This window comes from Lycorma delicatula, chromosome 9 (assembly GCF_047948215.1).
Source record: "Lycorma delicatula isolate Av1 chromosome 9, ASM4794821v1, whole genome shotgun sequence".
Classification (NCBI taxonomy): Eukaryota; Metazoa; Arthropoda; class Insecta; order Hemiptera; family Fulgoridae; genus Lycorma; species Lycorma delicatula.
This window is the reverse complement of record NC_134463.1, coordinates 57,227,036-57,245,242: the sequence shown is the minus strand read 5'-3', so window position 1 is coordinate 57,245,242 and position 18,207 is coordinate 57,227,036. Positions and strand designations below refer to the sequence as shown.

Sequence of the window (18,207 nt, the reverse complement as noted above, 5' to 3'; positions counted from 1 at the left end):
TCTTGATCCAGTACGCCTCTGTAGGGCGGGGAGTGTTCCTGATGATCGTTGGGGTCCCTTTTTAGCCTTCCATAAGAGCATCCGTCTCCATTCAGGTGAAAGATTTCCTATGTACTCCTTGAATGTCTCGTCCCTGATAGTCCTCAACAACCTCCTCAGCCTCCGCGCCGTTCTATTAAGAAGAGTCCTCCTATCTTCTGGCCGAAGAGGCGCCGAAGACGCCTCTTCGAGACAATTATTTCTTTCTCTTCCCTCGGATAGGTATTGTCTCTGGCTGAGTGCAAATCATCAGGCGTAGACCGCTATGCTCCCTCCTGCATGACCGACGTCAAATCCGTTCGTCTCGTATGAAAAATAGGCCTTTCTTTCCTCCTTAGCACGGTCGTGCTCAATGTAAGTATAACGGGCGAGTGGTCCGACGATGAATCATAGTTGTTCTCCACCAGAGTGTATGCAGACGATATACCCGAGGTAACAAAATAGTCAAGCAAATCTTCGCCCTCCCATCTGGGGAATTCGTCACATACACAGAATAACCTTGAAGCCTAAGGTAGTTCTGGTCAGTAAAGTGCGTTTCCGATATCAAAATGACGTCCAGGGAACTGGAAACTCCCATAACCACTAGCTCCTCACGCCTAGAAAGTAGGCCGTTAATGTTCCATGCAGCGATTCGTAGAAATCTGGATATCAACAGATTTTGTAGAGCACCTGGGTGAGCAAGGCTATCAAGACTCCCAATCTGTTGAACCAGGAAGTCTATATTTTGAAAGTCTGTCCAGCTTCTCCACACTGCCCTCACTAGCACGTCCAGCTGCCGCATCATACGTTTTATGGAGATATTCAGGCTCCGCGTTAGCTGTCCTCGGCACCCCACGACCCACCGAAGGGAAGTTCTTATCATCAAGTGCGGGGCCGGCCACCTTCCGGCTATCGGGTTCGATTCTCGGAGCAAGTTGCGAGTTCCAATTCGCCTTCCGCCTACCCTTCCTCCAATATCTCTTGATATACTCTGCAGCCTCGGTAATTTGGATGGTCGGACTGACACAAGGCGCAGGTTGCAGTTGTCCTCCCGTCTTTTCTGGGACATTCAGCTGTCCGATGGCCCTCCCCACATTTCACGCAGCGGAAAGGTCTCATACAATTGTTCTTAATGTGCCCATATTGCTGACACCTCATGCATTGTACGAGGCCTGAAGGCTTCCGTGGGGTCTCGAATGACACTCTGCAATTGGCAATATACTCCAATTCAAAAATAGTCTTATTGCTCTCCTGTGGCTCCAGGTTCACGAAGAAAGTTGATGTAGGCTCCTTAGTTATCCTGTAGCGTGCATTTATCAAGTCCTTCACCCGATGCCCGTGGCCTTCGGTTTCGTCCTTTATCATCTTCAGTGGAATAGATTGGTGCAGGTTTCTGATTACAACACGAAAGGCTCGTTGATCCTTCCTTGTGAAAGTATGACCTATCAGACCGTGCTGTCGAACAACATGTATAATCTTCTTGTCCCTAGAAATTATTCTCAGCTGCTTACCTCCAACCAGTCGAATGCTGTAATCACTCTTGCACACGGCCGCTTCCAGCAGCTCGTACAACTTCAGCACGTCGTTTATTCTGTGAAGCACAATCGGAGGAGGCTTGACTGGCTCAGGTTGGTTCACAACTTCCTTATCCTCTAGTGGAAGGCCACTAAACTTATTCGATAATGGTAAGTCGCCATTGCTAGGACTTACGATTTACTGCTTTCCTCCTTGGCACAGGTTTCGTCCTCCACTGATTAGTAGTAGGCTGGGACTCCATGGTTACACTCTCGTTATCACTCGACGCACCTGAAAGATTGTTCACCAAGTCGTCTCTAATAAGCTTCCTGCGCACAGCCCTCCTCGGGTCCCTAACCAGCGACGGTAGCGGACCACGTTTCCTGAACGGTACATGACAACCTACAATATCAGATGACCTCGTCTACCATATTTGCCGAAGGCAGCTGATCCATATCGTACAAGAACTAAGCGTACATAAGCATAAACGAAACTAGAAACCATAAAAGGTAAACAAAGAAGTAAGCAAAAAAGTAAACAAACAATGAACACTCCTTAGCAACGGAGCGGTGGAACGAAATGATCCTCTAAGATTTTAATTGGAAAGAAAAAAAAAAATAAAACTTATACTTAATGATAATTAACTTCCAAAACACAACCGCATTTATAAAACAGAACGGGACATAACTCAATATAACACAAAAACAAATTTTAGGCAGAATAGATTTTAATAAAGATGTATTTGATTTTTATGAAGAACCTTTTAAAATATTCTGAAAATAATATTTATGTAAATGTGGTATTTCTTGTGATGTATAAAACAGTTCACCTAAATATATAAAAAAATTATTTATTTATTCTGCGCACACCAACTACGTCTATATATGTTTGAGTTTTTTCGTAAATATTAAGTAAACGTTTTTCTGTTTTTTTTTAAAATAATTAAAAAAAAAAGTAAAATAATTACCAGCTATTATCGGTTATTTTTATTATTATAACAATAACAATTATTCATTAAATGACAGACTAATTTTTGTTTGTTTTATTGTAATATATTGTTTTAATATATTTTTGTTAGATGTTCAATTTTGTTAGTTGATGTTATTTTTATAGTGTTCATAAAATTGTTTATTACATTCTAGTGTGTGATTGAATATTTTATTGTTTGCCAGATTTATTTCTTGTTTACTGTCTTATTATTCTGGTTTAATTAGCTTTGTTGTGCTTATTTTTATGTACTGTAGAATGATAGAATACGCAAATGTTTATTGAGTTTAAATAGCTAGAAGTGTTCAAGTACTATTGGTAAAAATAAATTTAATTAGAGAAGCAGAAATAAATAAAATAAAAACGAATGAATAAAAAAAAAACAATATATTTAAAGGTCTAACAAAATGTTTGTTATATAATAAAACAAAAGATCTTTTTTGGCACGCCGGAAGGCGGAGGTAGATTTCACCGATGCTAAGTAGAGGATAAGAAAGATTTCCACCTTAAAATTAAGAAAAATTTATAATTTACTCAATACGACAGTGGTTGCATGTGAAAAAAGTTTCACATGTTTAGCAAACGACAAGCCCAGCTTCTTACAATTCTAGCAAAATTTTGGTCATCCCTTGCCGTAAGGGTTGGTCATATCACAAAAGTTGTTTCAGACAAAGGTTTTAGGTAATGTTTGGAGGACTAACGACAACTTTAAACCGTTTCGATACTGTGCTTATTAAGGGAGGTATGATGTTTTTTGTCTTCAAAACTCCATTTTTCTACTCCCCCCCCCCCATGGGCCAATGGTTGGTGATATCAAAAGTTTTACTGAAATAATTGTAAGGCCCTTATCCAAAAAAACTGTAAATGAATTCGATATTTTACTTAATAAGAAAGTTGTAGATATATATATATATATATATATTTTTTTAAAAAGCCCCCCCCCCATTTCCATTCTTATGATCCGTTTTTAGCCGTTAACGAACTCGACCCAAGACTTTCGGAAAAGTTATTTTTAAGGAACAATTTGAAAGTGATTGGCGCAAAATTACGGCAGTTATCGTGTCCACAAGAAAGTAAAATATATATAGATATAGTAGATATATATATATATATATATATATATATATATATATATATATATAATGTATGTATAAACTTTTGAGCTGACGGTGGCTTTGGGGTCTGGGGGATGTGAAACGCGAAGATATGTCGAAACTTTCCGGAAGTCGAATCATGGTACCCATTAAAATATAAAGTGATGCGTTGATATTATTAAGCTGCCCTATCCTATTCGTATTGTATTATAATATAATATTAAATTTAAATTTGTTTTTCATATTATAATTTATTATAAGCGTTTATCATTTACATGTGCGTTATTCATATTTTTATTTTATAAGATAGGCATTTTTAATATTATTACATCTATTAAATTATCGCTAATTTTTAAATAGCAAATTAATAATATTTTTTATTACTTTAGACCGGAACGCTTGTTTATGGTTCTATTGTGTAATAAGTGGACATTAGAATATAAAACAACAAATATATATATAAATTTATATGTACTTATATATACTTATATATATTATGTACTTATATGTAATGTATATATATATATATATATATGTTTTACTTCAGGGTTATTATCTTTTTTTCTGCTTAGCTTCCGGAACTACCGTAAGGTATTACTTCAGAGAATGAATGAGGATGATATGTATGAATGTAAATGAAGTGTAGCCTTGTACAGTGTCAGGTCGACCATTCCTGAGATGTGTGGTTAATTGAATTCCAACCACCAAATAACACTGGTATCCACTATCTAGTATTCAAATCCGTAAAAAGTTATTCTTGCCTTTGCTAGGATTTGAACCTTTGAACTCTCGACTTCAAAATCAGCTGATTTGCGATGACGAGTTAACCACTAGACCTACCCGTTGGTTTACCACTTAAGCCTGCTACTCTTCCAGATCTGCGAAATCGAATTGTTACAGCAGTGAATTCAATAACCAGGGACCAGTTACCAATAAAATTAATTTGGGACCAATTAAAATAATTAACTGGTATTTATAAATCTCGATTTTTACATCACTGTACGAAGTAAAGGAAGGAAGTATTTTGATCGTAAAAAATTCCGGGTTTCAGATTTCAACGGAAATTTCCATTGTTTTCCAAGTGGTACTTATTTTCATTGGTTCCAGAGTTATAGCTAAATAAAATTTTAATTAATGAATTATTTGGATCTTACAAGGGGAAGGTACATCAGTTCGAATTCGACTTTATTTACTTAATTTTTTTTTAATGAAAAGTACATAAAATTTTATTTCACTACAACGTCTGATTTTTTTTCATATTTTTTTTTATTGTTATTATTGAATTATTATTTATTGTAAAATTTGTTTATAATCAGAGGTTAATAATTATTAATAAATCAATATAATTTAAAAAAAGTTGAAAAAAGATTTCACTTGTACTGGAGTGGATAAAAAAATTTCCACCTTAAAGTTCAGAAAAACTTCAAATTTACTCAATACAGCATTGGTTGCTTGTGAAAAAAAGTTTCACATGTTTAGCATACAAGTCCCATCTTACAATTCGAACAACATCTTGGTCATCCCTTGCCGTAAGGGTTGGACATATCAAGATAAATATGAATATTTATAGATAGATATTCATATTCAGATAAAAGTTTTAGGTAATGTTTAGAAGACTAACGACCACCTTAAACCGATTTGATACTGTACCTATTAAGGTAGGTATTTTTTTTTGTCTTCGAAACCCCATTTTTCCACCCCTTTAGCCAGTGGTTGGTTATATCAAAAAACTTTACTTAGATAAGTTTTAGAACTTTATCTAAAGAATAGTAAGAACTTTAATTGAATTCGATATTTTACTTGATAAGAAAGTTATAGTGATATTTTGTTTTTTCTTTTGTATTTTTATTTTGGTCATCTCTTACCGTAAGGGCTTATCATATCAAAAATTGGTTCAGACAAAGGTTTTAGGTAATGTTTAGAGGACTAATGATCACTTTAAACCGATACGATACTGTGCCTATTAAGGGAGATATGATTTTTTTTTCAAAACCCCATTTTTTCCTCCCCGAGCCAATGGTTGATGTCAAAAAACTTTACGTACATAAGTTTTAGGCCCTTATCCAAATAATAGTAGAATCTTTAAACGAATTCTATATTTTACATAATAAAAATGTTATAGCAATATTTTGTTTTTTTGAAGAAGTCACCCCATTTCCACCCCTATGATTCGATTGTAGCCGTTAACGAACTCGACCGAGATTTTGGGTCGAGTTTATTTTTATGGAACAATTTTAAAGTTATTGGCGCAAATTAGTTATCGTGCCCACAATAAAGTGAAATATATATATATATATATATATATATTGTCGCCGAATGGCTTCGATGGCACCTGGCACTTCCTCATGGTTTATTGCGTTATAAACGCAGTTATTGCGTTTATGCTCTGAAAAGAGCTGTTGGGTCCGGAAGCTGGTCTCCGGTGAGTTGCGGCTCGTCCATTGAAGTCCGACCGGGCTTCCCTCAACGGGAGTTGGGTCCCCACTACAGCGTGGCAATGGTGGCCCACAGAGTCGGGTCGGCGTCGGTCGTCCTTCGCCGGCGCGGCCGAGGCGGTACTTTCCGAGCGATCCGACGCTGGGCCGGCCAGGGCGATTGAAGCTCGGCGAGCTGGAGCTGGAGCGGGAAGGTAGCGTCCGCATCCAGCGACTCCCTCGGTGGGCTGGCCAGGCCTGCTGCTCCGGCGGGGATGTTGCATCCGTCGGAGGTCTCACGTTGAGCCGGCTACGGAACTTCTGTCTTCTTCCATCTTCTTGGTCTTTTCCAGGTGGTGGTCGACGATGAATAGCTTATTCACTTTCGTGCACGCTCTTTTATTGGTGTCTGAGAGTGGTAGGGCTGCAGCGCCGCTAAGGTGGGAGAACTGCGCGGTGGGAGGGATGCTTGTATCGGCGCGTCCGTATACTGTGCGCCGCACAGTATACGGGCATCGTTACTACCGTTATCGCCTGCCGATATTAAATTAGACATATGTATTAACAATATATATATATATATAAAATTTTGAGTTGACAGTGATTTTGGAGTCTGGGGGATTTGAAACTTGAAGATATGTTGAAATTTTCCAGAAGTCGAATCATGGTAATCATTATAATAGGTAGCTTTCTTATGAATTCTACCTAAAAAGTGAAGGAAGAAAAATATATTGAAAGCTATAAATTTTGTTCCTGCTTTTTTATTTGTAAATAATAAGTTTTTGAGTTTCTAATATTTTGGCGTTTTGTTTATGTTTATTTTTTGCTGTTTTAGAGATTGTGTATTTTTTAAATGTTTTTTTCAGGATTTCTCTTTATTATCTTATATTTGGCATGTAATTATTCATATTATCTTATTTACTATAAGACTAAACTATAAACTTATTCTATTTCCATGTTTGTAAGTTCTTATCTACATCTATATATATATATTTTTTTTTTTGAGCATATGAACATGAAAATACTGAATGGAAATAATAAATGTATACAAAATATCATTGCACTTTCATACGAAAACATTCACTTTGTATATTTTGCTATCTGTTTAATACAAAAAAGATAATTTGAGATCATTGTGGATTAAAAACAATTCATTTATAACAAAATTAAAAAAAATTGTTAACAATTTCTAGTATCAAGACAAAAGGATTAGTTTATTTTGATGAAGATGCTGGATTTTGTTGATAGTGGATTTTTTTTCAATTATCTAGTTAAGAGTAGAAGTGTACAAAAAATTGTTGAAAGTGCCTATGGGATGATATCGCAGTAGTTTTAACAATGTTCTAAACTAAATTCTGCTAGTCCTGGGCAAGATGTAAACTATTCTGATCAAAGGAAGTTTTTCTGCTGCTTACATCAGTAAATATAAATATGGTAATTATTTAAATAAATCAGCTAATCAGATAATTGGCTTGGGCAAAGCCAATTTATTTACCTGTTATTATGTGTAAAAGTTTGTAAAGACAACAGTTTATACTACTACTAATAGAAGTTTAGTACTACAGTTAAACTACAAATAGAATAGTACAGTTATTATAAAGAGTTTATAAATTGAGGTTATATTTACCTTATAACTGTCTGCAAACCCACTTATTATATAGACAGACTTACTCAAATGAGTGAACAATTTCTTAAATACTACTCTTTTCTTAGATTGAACTCTAGTAATTGAAGAACAGATAACATGAATATTTCAGTTTAACAAATCCAGTGTAAAATAACTGTATCATTAATTTTTTTTAATTTTTATAAATTTGGTATACACCCACTAAACTGCCTTGGCAAAAATAGTTAATTGCATACTGATCCCTTGGTTCTATAACACCCTGAATGTGTAGAGATTAGAATTTAAAAAAAAAGTAGAATCTTTTGATAAAAAGATAAATGTTAAACAATTGAAGCCACATTTAATAACCAATCTTTATTGATCATCAAAGTTAAAAACTGTAATGCAGCAGTTTCAGGTCTAAATTTTATCTGTTCAAGAATATAACTGGAGGCTTTTGTCCATTATTATTAGGTCATACATGGTGCCTCATTCTGTTTGTAGATGGTTTATGACTGGGTTATGTCTCTGTAGCCAAATACTCATTGCGAGAGCTAATTAATGAGTTGGTGCCAATTAACTGCACCAAGGCAGGGTTAGTAATATCAAAAACCTGTTTAGGTCTGAACCAGGGTGTACCTCAATAAAACCCTATTTGGTAATAGCTCAACTGAAGCAAAAATTCTCATGTTCCTTAAGCAAGCATAAAGAGTATATACTGTTAATATTATTCTTTAAGGCACAATGAGGTGTTTACAGGGGGAGGATGGTCTACGGTCTGTTTAAGTGGAAGCCAACATTATTTATGAAAGTCTTATGTGAATAAAGGTTGCAGATAATTACACTCGATTGAAGATAATTGTAATTTTGTATTTAAAGCTTAATAGATTGTAATATATGACCTTTTAAATCTCACCAAAATAAGGTGAGATTAAATTTTGTCTGTATTGATGCACTTATGTTGTGAAAATTGAACAATTGTCGTTTGGGACGCACTGCAGTAGATGGAACAAATGTCTACATTAAGCAAATGAACAGTTTTGGGGAAACAAATTATTGATAAATTATATGTGAAGTTTTATACTCTAAAGAAAAAAATAAATAATAAAGTAAATTTTCCCTATTTAAAAATTCTGTTGCATTATTTTAATCTTTATCCTTTAATTTTTTATTTATTTATTTTTAATTAGATAAAATAAATTTTGAGTTTATGTGGAACATACTTGGAAGTTTTAATTAAATATGATCATTGTTGATGAATGAATATGGTATAATATTACATTTCTGTTACCACTGTTACTACTACCACTACTACTATGAGTTTTGTTAGTCTTTTAAATGTAAAGTTAACTTTTATTCATATCCTTTCAAATTAAGCTCAATGAGTTTATTTCTGATTATATTTGATTTTTTATTGAATTTATTTAATTAAGGATGTTTTTTAAATACTGAAGTATTAATTATTAGGGTGTGGTTTTCCTGTTTAGTAAGACTTATTGTATTAGTTTCCTGTTCAGTTTGTAAATTGTTTGCATCTATTTTGCATGCAGGACTTTTTCTCTTAGTTGAACATAAGTGTTTTTATTTTTACTGGGAATACTCGATTTTCAGTTTATTGCGTTGTTTCGTAATAAATATTTATTTTACTATTCACTTTTGTATGGTTTTCATTGTTTATAAGCCGGGGAAAAGTCTTAAAAATGTTTTTTTTTTGCATTTCAAAATTTGCTTTTAACCTGTCTAAAAGAATGTATTTTTTCTGATGAAATTTTAGAAGGATGGCCTATGAAATTTTATTGACTGGATTTACTCCTTAAAGTAGTTGTGGTGAACAGTTAAATATTTTGTTTTGTGTTTTTATATGTTTTTTAAGTCCTTACTCATAGAAAAAATATACTTATAGGGGAAGGCTACAGTGGGTGTGTCTAATTAATTGGGTGTAGGAAAATGGTTTAAATGGAACATTGTTCAATACACACTGGTAACATAACAAACAAGAAATCAACCATGAAATTGTAATGAATTTGAATGTTGTCAGCTGTACTCTCTTTTGATGAAAAATATATCGTTTATTGTGATTTTCTATTCAATTTCAGCAGTTAATTGCTGTTCTATTTTGCATCATTCATTTTCAGCAGTGCCATTTAGCATTATTTTGATTTTGATTTCCTTTTAACTACCATTTGTTCTGTTAAATATATTTTTTAAATGCTGTAATTTTTCATTTACTTGAAAATTTAATTTTTGACACTATGGAAAATTGCTGATATAGGATTGACCAAATTTTAAGGACAAAGGAAAAATTATTAAAGTATGGGTGACTTCTTGAAATATTTTCATGGTTAATTGTTGGACTGATAATGAATAAAGTAAACCTGGTATATTTAATTTAGATTTATAAAAATGAAGTAAGTAATATGAATATTGTTGCACATGTGACTTATAAAGAAGAAATAGCCAAATATCCAAGTTTGCCTTACTGATTTTGAGAATTATCTGTTGAAATATGAAAAATATTTTAACTCTTTTGCTAGGGTGCTGTATTTTATTATTATTACTAATTTTTATTAATGTTTATTACTGTCTATTTTATTAACTACCTTGGATGTTGTTATACTTCCTCCCATCTATTTAATGCAGACAAATTTGTTAAAATGTAGTATGTGGTTTTAAAAAGTTTTTTTTTTGCAAATTGACTTACTGATTTTAAGAATTTTTTTAACATTTTATCATAAATAAATGATATTTGTCTTTACATTTTTGTTTTGTTCTAGTGACATCATGTCGTTAAAAAGGAGAGATGATTATGTAAAGTCACCTACATCGGATACTATGCTAATGACACCAGTTTCTGAAACTTTACCGGAAAATGATGAAAAAGTTCGAATGAAAAAACAACTTGGTTTACTTGAAGGTGTTGCTATTATACTAGGAATTATATTTGGTTCAGGTATGGTTTTTTGTTGTTTGTTTTTTGTTTAATTTATAAGTAGTGATGTTGCATGTTTTCAAATTACATAAATCACTCATGGGAAGGATGAATTCTGCAATGAGTACATAATTGACAAGGATCCACTGGATCAGTTGCATAATGACAAGGTCTTTAATTTTTACAGCAAATGTGTTGACATGCCATTCTAATAATATTTGCATGTAGAGGTTCATGTATTATTATTTTTCATACAATTTTTTACTGAAATTGTTCAACTAAAGGAAACAAAAAGTGAAAAGAAGTAAAAAAGCAATGTAATTATAAATAGAATGGAAGATACTGTCTTAATAATGGATCTTACAAAGTATTTTATGAAAAAGAAAATAGAAATACTTAATTTATTGTGAGGAAATATTTGTATGATTAACTGTTTATGTAAGTGCCTGAATGGTCGTGAGAGTTATGAAGCTGTATTTACAATATATCATATGATCAGCCAAACAAAGTAATCGAGAAAGTTTTAAAATGGGATATTATTTGTGAAATAAATCCTAATTGTATAAGAAAAATGTTAAGGTTCTCGGTTGCTTAAGTATGTGAGAAAATAATATAAAATTTCTCCTATTCTTGTTACTTTTAATAAACCTATCATTTATTAGTGTTACGTATTTGCAGGTTCTGTGATGCTATCAACACGAAGCAGAACTTCTTCCTTGGTTGTTCTTATGAATGTATATTCTTGATAATCTTTAATCTTCATTTACTGAGACCTATCATTCTCCTCGCATTCAGTAAGAATGTATAGAGGATTTCTACTTCCCTTGAATATCTGTCACACTGTTGTCACTCTTCAGTGACAAGATAACCTACTGAATTTTGCATTCAAGTACAATCCATGCATATTTTTATTGATATTGAATTTATAAGTGCATATTTATATTGTTTGTTTTACAGTTTCTTACTTGCTTTGCCTTCCCTCTAGGCATCCAGCCACTCACTTCTGTATACTTATTTTTTTGGTGCTCTGGGCCGGATTTAATCTAGCGACCTGTAGATACAAGTCACATCTATGGATTTAGTAATAGAGTAGGGATATAGAAAGCGACCTACGAATATAGTAATGATTTGCACCTTTATTGGTATTCACTACAGTTATATTTATACAAGATTTAGGTTGTGTAATTGGTATCTGATCACATCTTTTGTTTCCTAGTATTCCAGTATGGCTTGGAATACATTGGATATGAATTTTCTAATCATAAGCAGAATAAGAGAGGTTCTGTTATTGCCCAAAATGTTAATTAACATTGAATGTCAAAATGGATTGTTCTATTTCCTTTTAGTTTTCTGTTATATTGAAGGCTGAATATATTTCCAAAATTCTGGTTTCCGCGATAGACGTAGCAGCAGAAAGAAGATAGAATTCAAATTTAGCTGTGGAATGAAGTTGAAAGTTGAATTATATTTTTACCTTATAATTTTACCCTACCTGTAGTAGGGAGTTTCTGTAGTGATGCTTAATCAGGATAAGTGCTTTAAATATTTAGTTTGGTTTCTGGATTCCTTTCATGATAAATGCATTGTAGATTATGATAAAATATAAAACTTACTTAATAAAAAATGTAGGCAGTAAATATTGCATATTGCAGATCTTCATGACAGTGATAGCATCTTTTCCTTTTACCCTGAAGTTTAAATCTTGGCCATGCTTGGCATTTTTCACACACGAAACAAAAATCATCTCTCATCCTCCGTAATACCAGAAATTGTAATTAGGTCTTAGGTTATTGTTAAAGAGAATAAGTAAATATTAAAACAGATGAAAGGAGATTGTAAAAATTTTATTTACTCGTATATATTTAAAAATTTCCAGATATTGGAAGCATCTTAAAAGAAAAGTTTCTTTAGATGATAGTGTATTGTAAAAATAGTAGTACATTTATTTAATTAGTGATAATTATTATAATTTAATATTCAACTGCTGATTGCTGCATGATGAAAGTATAATCATCATTGTTATTATTAATTTATTAAATAAAATAATTAAGTTTATTTATCCTTAACTAAATGTTAGATATTATTTTTTTTTATTCGATGTGTATAAAGTGTAACCTTGAATCAAATTTATTGCACTAGTAATGAGCAGTTGTTTGGGAAAGAAGTGAATAAAGGTCATTATCGGTCATTTAATTTATATTATATTTATGTAATTTTGCATAACTGCTGTCCATCTTAATAATGATAACGCATTTAACAATTTATATACTTTCCTACTTATTTTTAATTCTAGTTTATGCTTAAGTTTATTGACCTTTTTAAAGGGATCATGTTTTATGCTATTTATTACATTTGTTTTGTTATAATTATTATCATTTCACTATATTTAGTTTTAATTTGCATTTAAATTATTAAATTTAAGAATAAAATTAAGGAACTATTTATAATTTTTTTTTTATTAAATTTTTGGTATATTTGTGGTTATAACATTTAGCTCTTTTAAAATATGTTATTGTTAAAGGTTATATTTGGTAATTGTTGTACCTTTGTCAATTTTTAATTAATCTAAAAAAAAAATATATATAAAATAGTTACATTGACCAAACTTTGATTATTTTGTTTGAATCCTAAATATACATTGTTATTATCTTTTTAAGAGAAGGAATTAATATATCTGATTTTGAGTTACTTTGTAATAATAGGTTATGTGGTTTAAATATACGAGGGTAAGTCAATTATTATCCGCAATGTAGTTATAAATTTTATTGCAGTACAAATAGGAAACTTACATGTACATTATTTTTCAACATAGCCCCTTGCATTTCAATGCACTTGGTTCATTGTTGCATAAGCTTCCTGATGCCCTCATAAAAGAAGGTTTTCGGTTGAGCTGCGAGCCAGGAATGCACCGCTTCTTTCACCATTTCATCCGAGGTAAATCGACGCTTAATGCCCCTTAATGCCTCTTTTTGAGTGGACCAAGTGGTAGTCAGAAGGGGCAAGGTCAGGACTATATGGAGGATGAGCCAGTAGTTCAAAGTTGAGTTTCTGGAACGTTTCAGCAGTGTGGACAGCAGTATGTGGACGGGCATTGTCATACAACAACACCTTTCGACAGCAGTCCTCGACATTTGCTTCAAATTGCAGGCTTCAGCTTGGCAGTAAGCATCTCACTGTAATGCGCACTGTTTATTGTCGTGCCCCATTCCTCATAATGTTCCAGTACTGGGCCTTGTGAGTCCCAAAAAAACCGTAAGCATGAGTTTTCCTGGGGATGTTTGGGTCTTGAACTTTTTTTTGCAGGGCGAATTTGGATGTTTCCATTCCATACTCTGTCATTTACTCTCTGGCTTGTAATGATGGATCCATGTTTCGTCACCAGTGATGATTCTGTCTAAGAAGATATCCTGTTTGTTACCATAGCGATCCAAATGTTTTTGGCAGATGTCCAAGCGCGTTTGTTTATGCAGCTGTGTGAGTTGTTTTGGGACCCATCTTGCACAGACTTTATGAAACCCAAGTTTGTTGTGGATGATTTCGTAGGCAGAATCGTGACTAATTTGCAGACGATTTGCCACCTCATCAATAGTTACTCATCTGTCTAAGAAAACCATTTCACCTGCATGCTCAATGATTTCCTCATTTGTGGCAGTAAACGGTCGTCCGGCTCCTACGTCATGCGTAAGACTTGTGCGACCATTTCTGAATTTTTCAATCCATTCGTAGACACTCTGTTGTGGCAGCACACTGTTCCCGTACTGTACCAAAAGTCTTCAATGAATTTTGGCTCCTGATACACCTTCCAACCACAAAAAACGGATCACTGAATGTTGCTCTTCTTTGGTGCAAACAGAAAGCGAAGCAGCCATGGTTAATGGCAGGGCAGCGATAATGGAACTAACCTAGCAGCATCAAACCTGCACAGACATAACAATTAAACCAAGCATGCGTCATCTACGCAACACGACAGTACTATCAACATAAATAAAAATATAATTAAATTGCGGATAATTGACTTACCCTCATATTATAATTTTACTGTACCACCGTATTCTCTTAATTGTTAAAAATATTGATTTTAATCGTTTTTAAATTCTTTTAAATAAATTATTCATTTTAATTCTATAAAAATTAATTATGAAATATACATAAATCATATAATTCTAGAAACCTTTTTAATTTAAGTCTAATTGATTGAGTAAATACACATCAAAGAAAAAACAATTAAGACAAATAAAAATTAGTTGAAAAGCATTTCTATGCATCTGTGTCATTAATAAATCTTCCACTGTGTAATAGAAAGTTCTAATAAGCAAATGTTATTTCAGCTGATTTCTAAAAGAATGAATGTATACTATAATTTTTAATTTAATAATAATCATTCTATAGTGTTCATAAAAGTAAGTTTATCATCATTTATACAAGTTGTTTATTGTCATCAAGTTGTAAAATTAATTTTTATTTAATATAAACTATACGAGATCTTTTCAGAAAATAATTGAATTTTATTTTTTTAATCATTTTAATTTTACTAATTATTGGTCCTTGTCCCCTTCAAAGTACTCCCCTCTCATATTCACACACTTCCCAGTGGTGTTTCCACTTCGCAAAGCAGTCCTGGTTGCATTTTCAGTTAGTTTCATTTGAAATAGCCTTTAAGGTCCATGATAAATTTGCTTTAATGTCATCAATAAACATTAAAATTAAAATCATTGGTGCAAGGAGCCTGGTCTGGCTAGTAGGGGGCTGAAGGAGAGGACAGTCATCTGATTTTTGGCATAAAACTGATGAATTGACAATATTGAATACGCATTGTCATGGTGAAAGAACCATGAGTTGTCTCTCCACAACTCTGGTCTCTTTTTGTGGATTTTTTTCACATAGCTCTTGTAAAACGCCTTGATAGTACACATGATTCACTATTTCACCTTGAGGCAAGAATTCAAAATCCACAATTCCATTACAATCGAAAAAAAAAAACACAGAGCATCATTCTGACATAGGATTTAGATTGATGTGCTTTCTTGGGGCATGGAGAACCTTTGCCGATCCATTGTGATGATTGAACTTTTGTCTTTATGTCGTAGCCATAAATCCAGCTTTCATCTCCAGTTATGATCCTTTGTGTGAATGTTTCATCATCATTGGGGCTTGTTCAAGAAGTTGTCAAGGAACGTCCACGTGATATTCTTTCTACTGTTCGGTCATCAAATGAGGAATAAACTTTGCTGCGACTCGAAGCAAACTGAAATGTTCAGTTTTTCAGTCAAAATGATATGGCATGATCTATTCAAGATGTTAACATCTTCTAAAATTTCTCTGACAGTCAATCGACGATTTGCACAACCAGACTATTGATTTTCTGAACATAGGTGTCATCAGTTGAAGACGTCTTCAAACACCTTTCCAGTCGAGGGTTATCTTTGATTGACTGATGACCACTTTTAAATTGTGAAAACCATCATTACATTGTGTATGACCTAGATCATCATCTCTGTAAGCTTGTTTCAAAAGTGGAAATGCTTTTGTGAAAGTTTTCCCTGGTTTCACGCAAAATTTTATGTTGTATTGTTGCTCAAAAAAATTGCTACTAACACTTAAACATGTTGCATTCAAATAACAATAACATGAAAACTAAATGAGATATTAACAGTTCAAGAACATGTGGTCACAGAGAAGGTTATATGGAACACAATGCTGCCAACTGCACATCACTAAATATCTCTGTTGGCACATAATTAATAATATTCAGTTATTTTCTTAACAGACATTGAATTTACTAAAAAATTTTCTAATTTACATTGGTATTTAAAAAGCTATTTTAATTAAAAATATTATTTATTTTATTGATAAATATTTTCACAGAATAAACTGCTGTAGGATATAATGTATAGGTGATTTTTTTTTTTCAAACTGTTAACATATTTCAGAAAGGGTGTATTTTATCAAAAAGATATCAGAGAAAAAAGTTAAGTTTCAACAATCTTTCTTTAAAAAAAATTTATTATTGATAACTTCATGGATTTGAATTTTTGTTCGTATAAAGATTTTGTAAATGTTAGATATTAGATATCAAATAATCAATCATCCCATTGTACTTGAAGTGGAAGAATGGTGCAGGAAACCCAAACTAAAAACCTTCTTGTGTTTTTACGGATGAAATGTTGCACAGTTTTATGAACTTTGATCTCTAAAAGTGACTCCTAAGTGGATATTGACCTAAGCAACATATAGTAGTTGCTGAAGAATTTTGAATTGTTAAAGGAGGAGGGTTTAGTGATTGTAGAAGCATATGATGAAATGAAATTATACCAGTGATGAAAGATATAACTGTAAAGTCACTGCTCTCTAGTTCAAATGTGGTAGAGGTTTGCAAACAGAAATAAATTAATTTAGTGACTGAAAGGATGATTGAAGTTGCAGAATTTTGGAAGAAAGGTTATACCTGATAGTTTTTTCCACAAAATGTGAAATAAGTATAAAGATTTTCATAAAATTTAACATAACTAATTATTTTTCATATAAATAGGAATGGATTTCAACAATCAGATCAACAAATATATTAGATGAAAGTTGTTGAAAAATATGTTGGAATTTTTGCTACTACTCGATTTATATTATAGTGCTACGTAAACAATAAAGTAGAAAAACATCAGGAGAAAATTACGTAAAAACTGGTGTATTAGAAAAACATCAGTTACAAAATTTCTAAAATTCCTATTAAAAGTTTTTCAAGCAATTTGTTAGGCAAAGATTTTTCAAATTGTCCATTTTTTTTATAAAGAAAGCAAAATAAGCAATATGACAGTAAATTTCCTAATAAGAGGTCAGGTAAAATGAACAATAAAGACAACAATGAAAAGGATCTATTTTTTAAAGAAAATGTATTTTTATTTTAAACTAATGTATTAATATATACTGTATAATGTATAATATATAATGTATTTATATTTACATTTATCATCTACTTAGATGAATAAAAAAAATAATAAATTTGATAGGAATAGGTAATTTGTAGTTTTATATATGATGACAAATTCAAATTTGCCATGATTTTTTTATGTTCTAAGTTTTTTCAATATTGTACTTGAATAATTTTTTTTTTTCTGTGAAGGTATTTTTGTATCTCCTAAAGGAGTAATAGAAGCAGTTAATTCGGTTGGAACATCTCTTGTTGTCTGGGCATTGTGTGGTGTACTTTCAATGATTGGTGCTTTATGTTATGCTGAATTGGGTACATCAATACCAAAATCTGGTGGAGATTATGCTTATATATATGAGGCCTTTGGACCACTACTTGCTTTTTTATATCTATGGGATGCTATGCTAATATTTGTGTAAGTATTTGTGTTCAGATATCTCGCAATATTGTTAAATAAAGGTTTGTATTTTATAAAATATGTTAAATATATTTATGAGTTGGTAGGTTCTTAGTTGTTTATGGTTATACATTGCTTAATGTACAACCATAATCTTTCATTAAAATTAATTATTTTCACTTATTGGTTTTTTTTTAGCTCCATCAAGCGCTTTTATAAAGTAGTTCAGTTTACTTGAGTTGACTGATAATAAATAGATACCTGATGTTTTTAATTATAATTTGAAAAATAAATCCCTTCTTATGAAGTTGAGATCTATTTAAAA

The 18,207-nt window shown here is 32.2% G+C and overlaps 1 protein-coding gene across 1 annotated transcript in view; it reads left to right on the top strand.

The window, feature by feature from the left end:
• gb (solute carrier family 7 member genderblind) overlaps window positions 1-18,207 on the top strand; it is a 125,970-nt gene that overhangs the window by 69,251 nt on the left and 38,512 nt on the right. Inside the window, exons 2-3 of the mRNA XM_075375125.1 lie at window positions 10,409-10,584; window positions 17,678-17,900. Coding sequence (XP_075231240.1) covers window positions 10,416-10,584; window positions 17,678-17,900 — 392 coding nt within the window. The 5' untranslated portion in view covers window positions 10,409-10,415. The remainder of the gene's footprint in view (window positions 1-10,408; window positions 10,585-17,677; window positions 17,901-18,207) is intronic.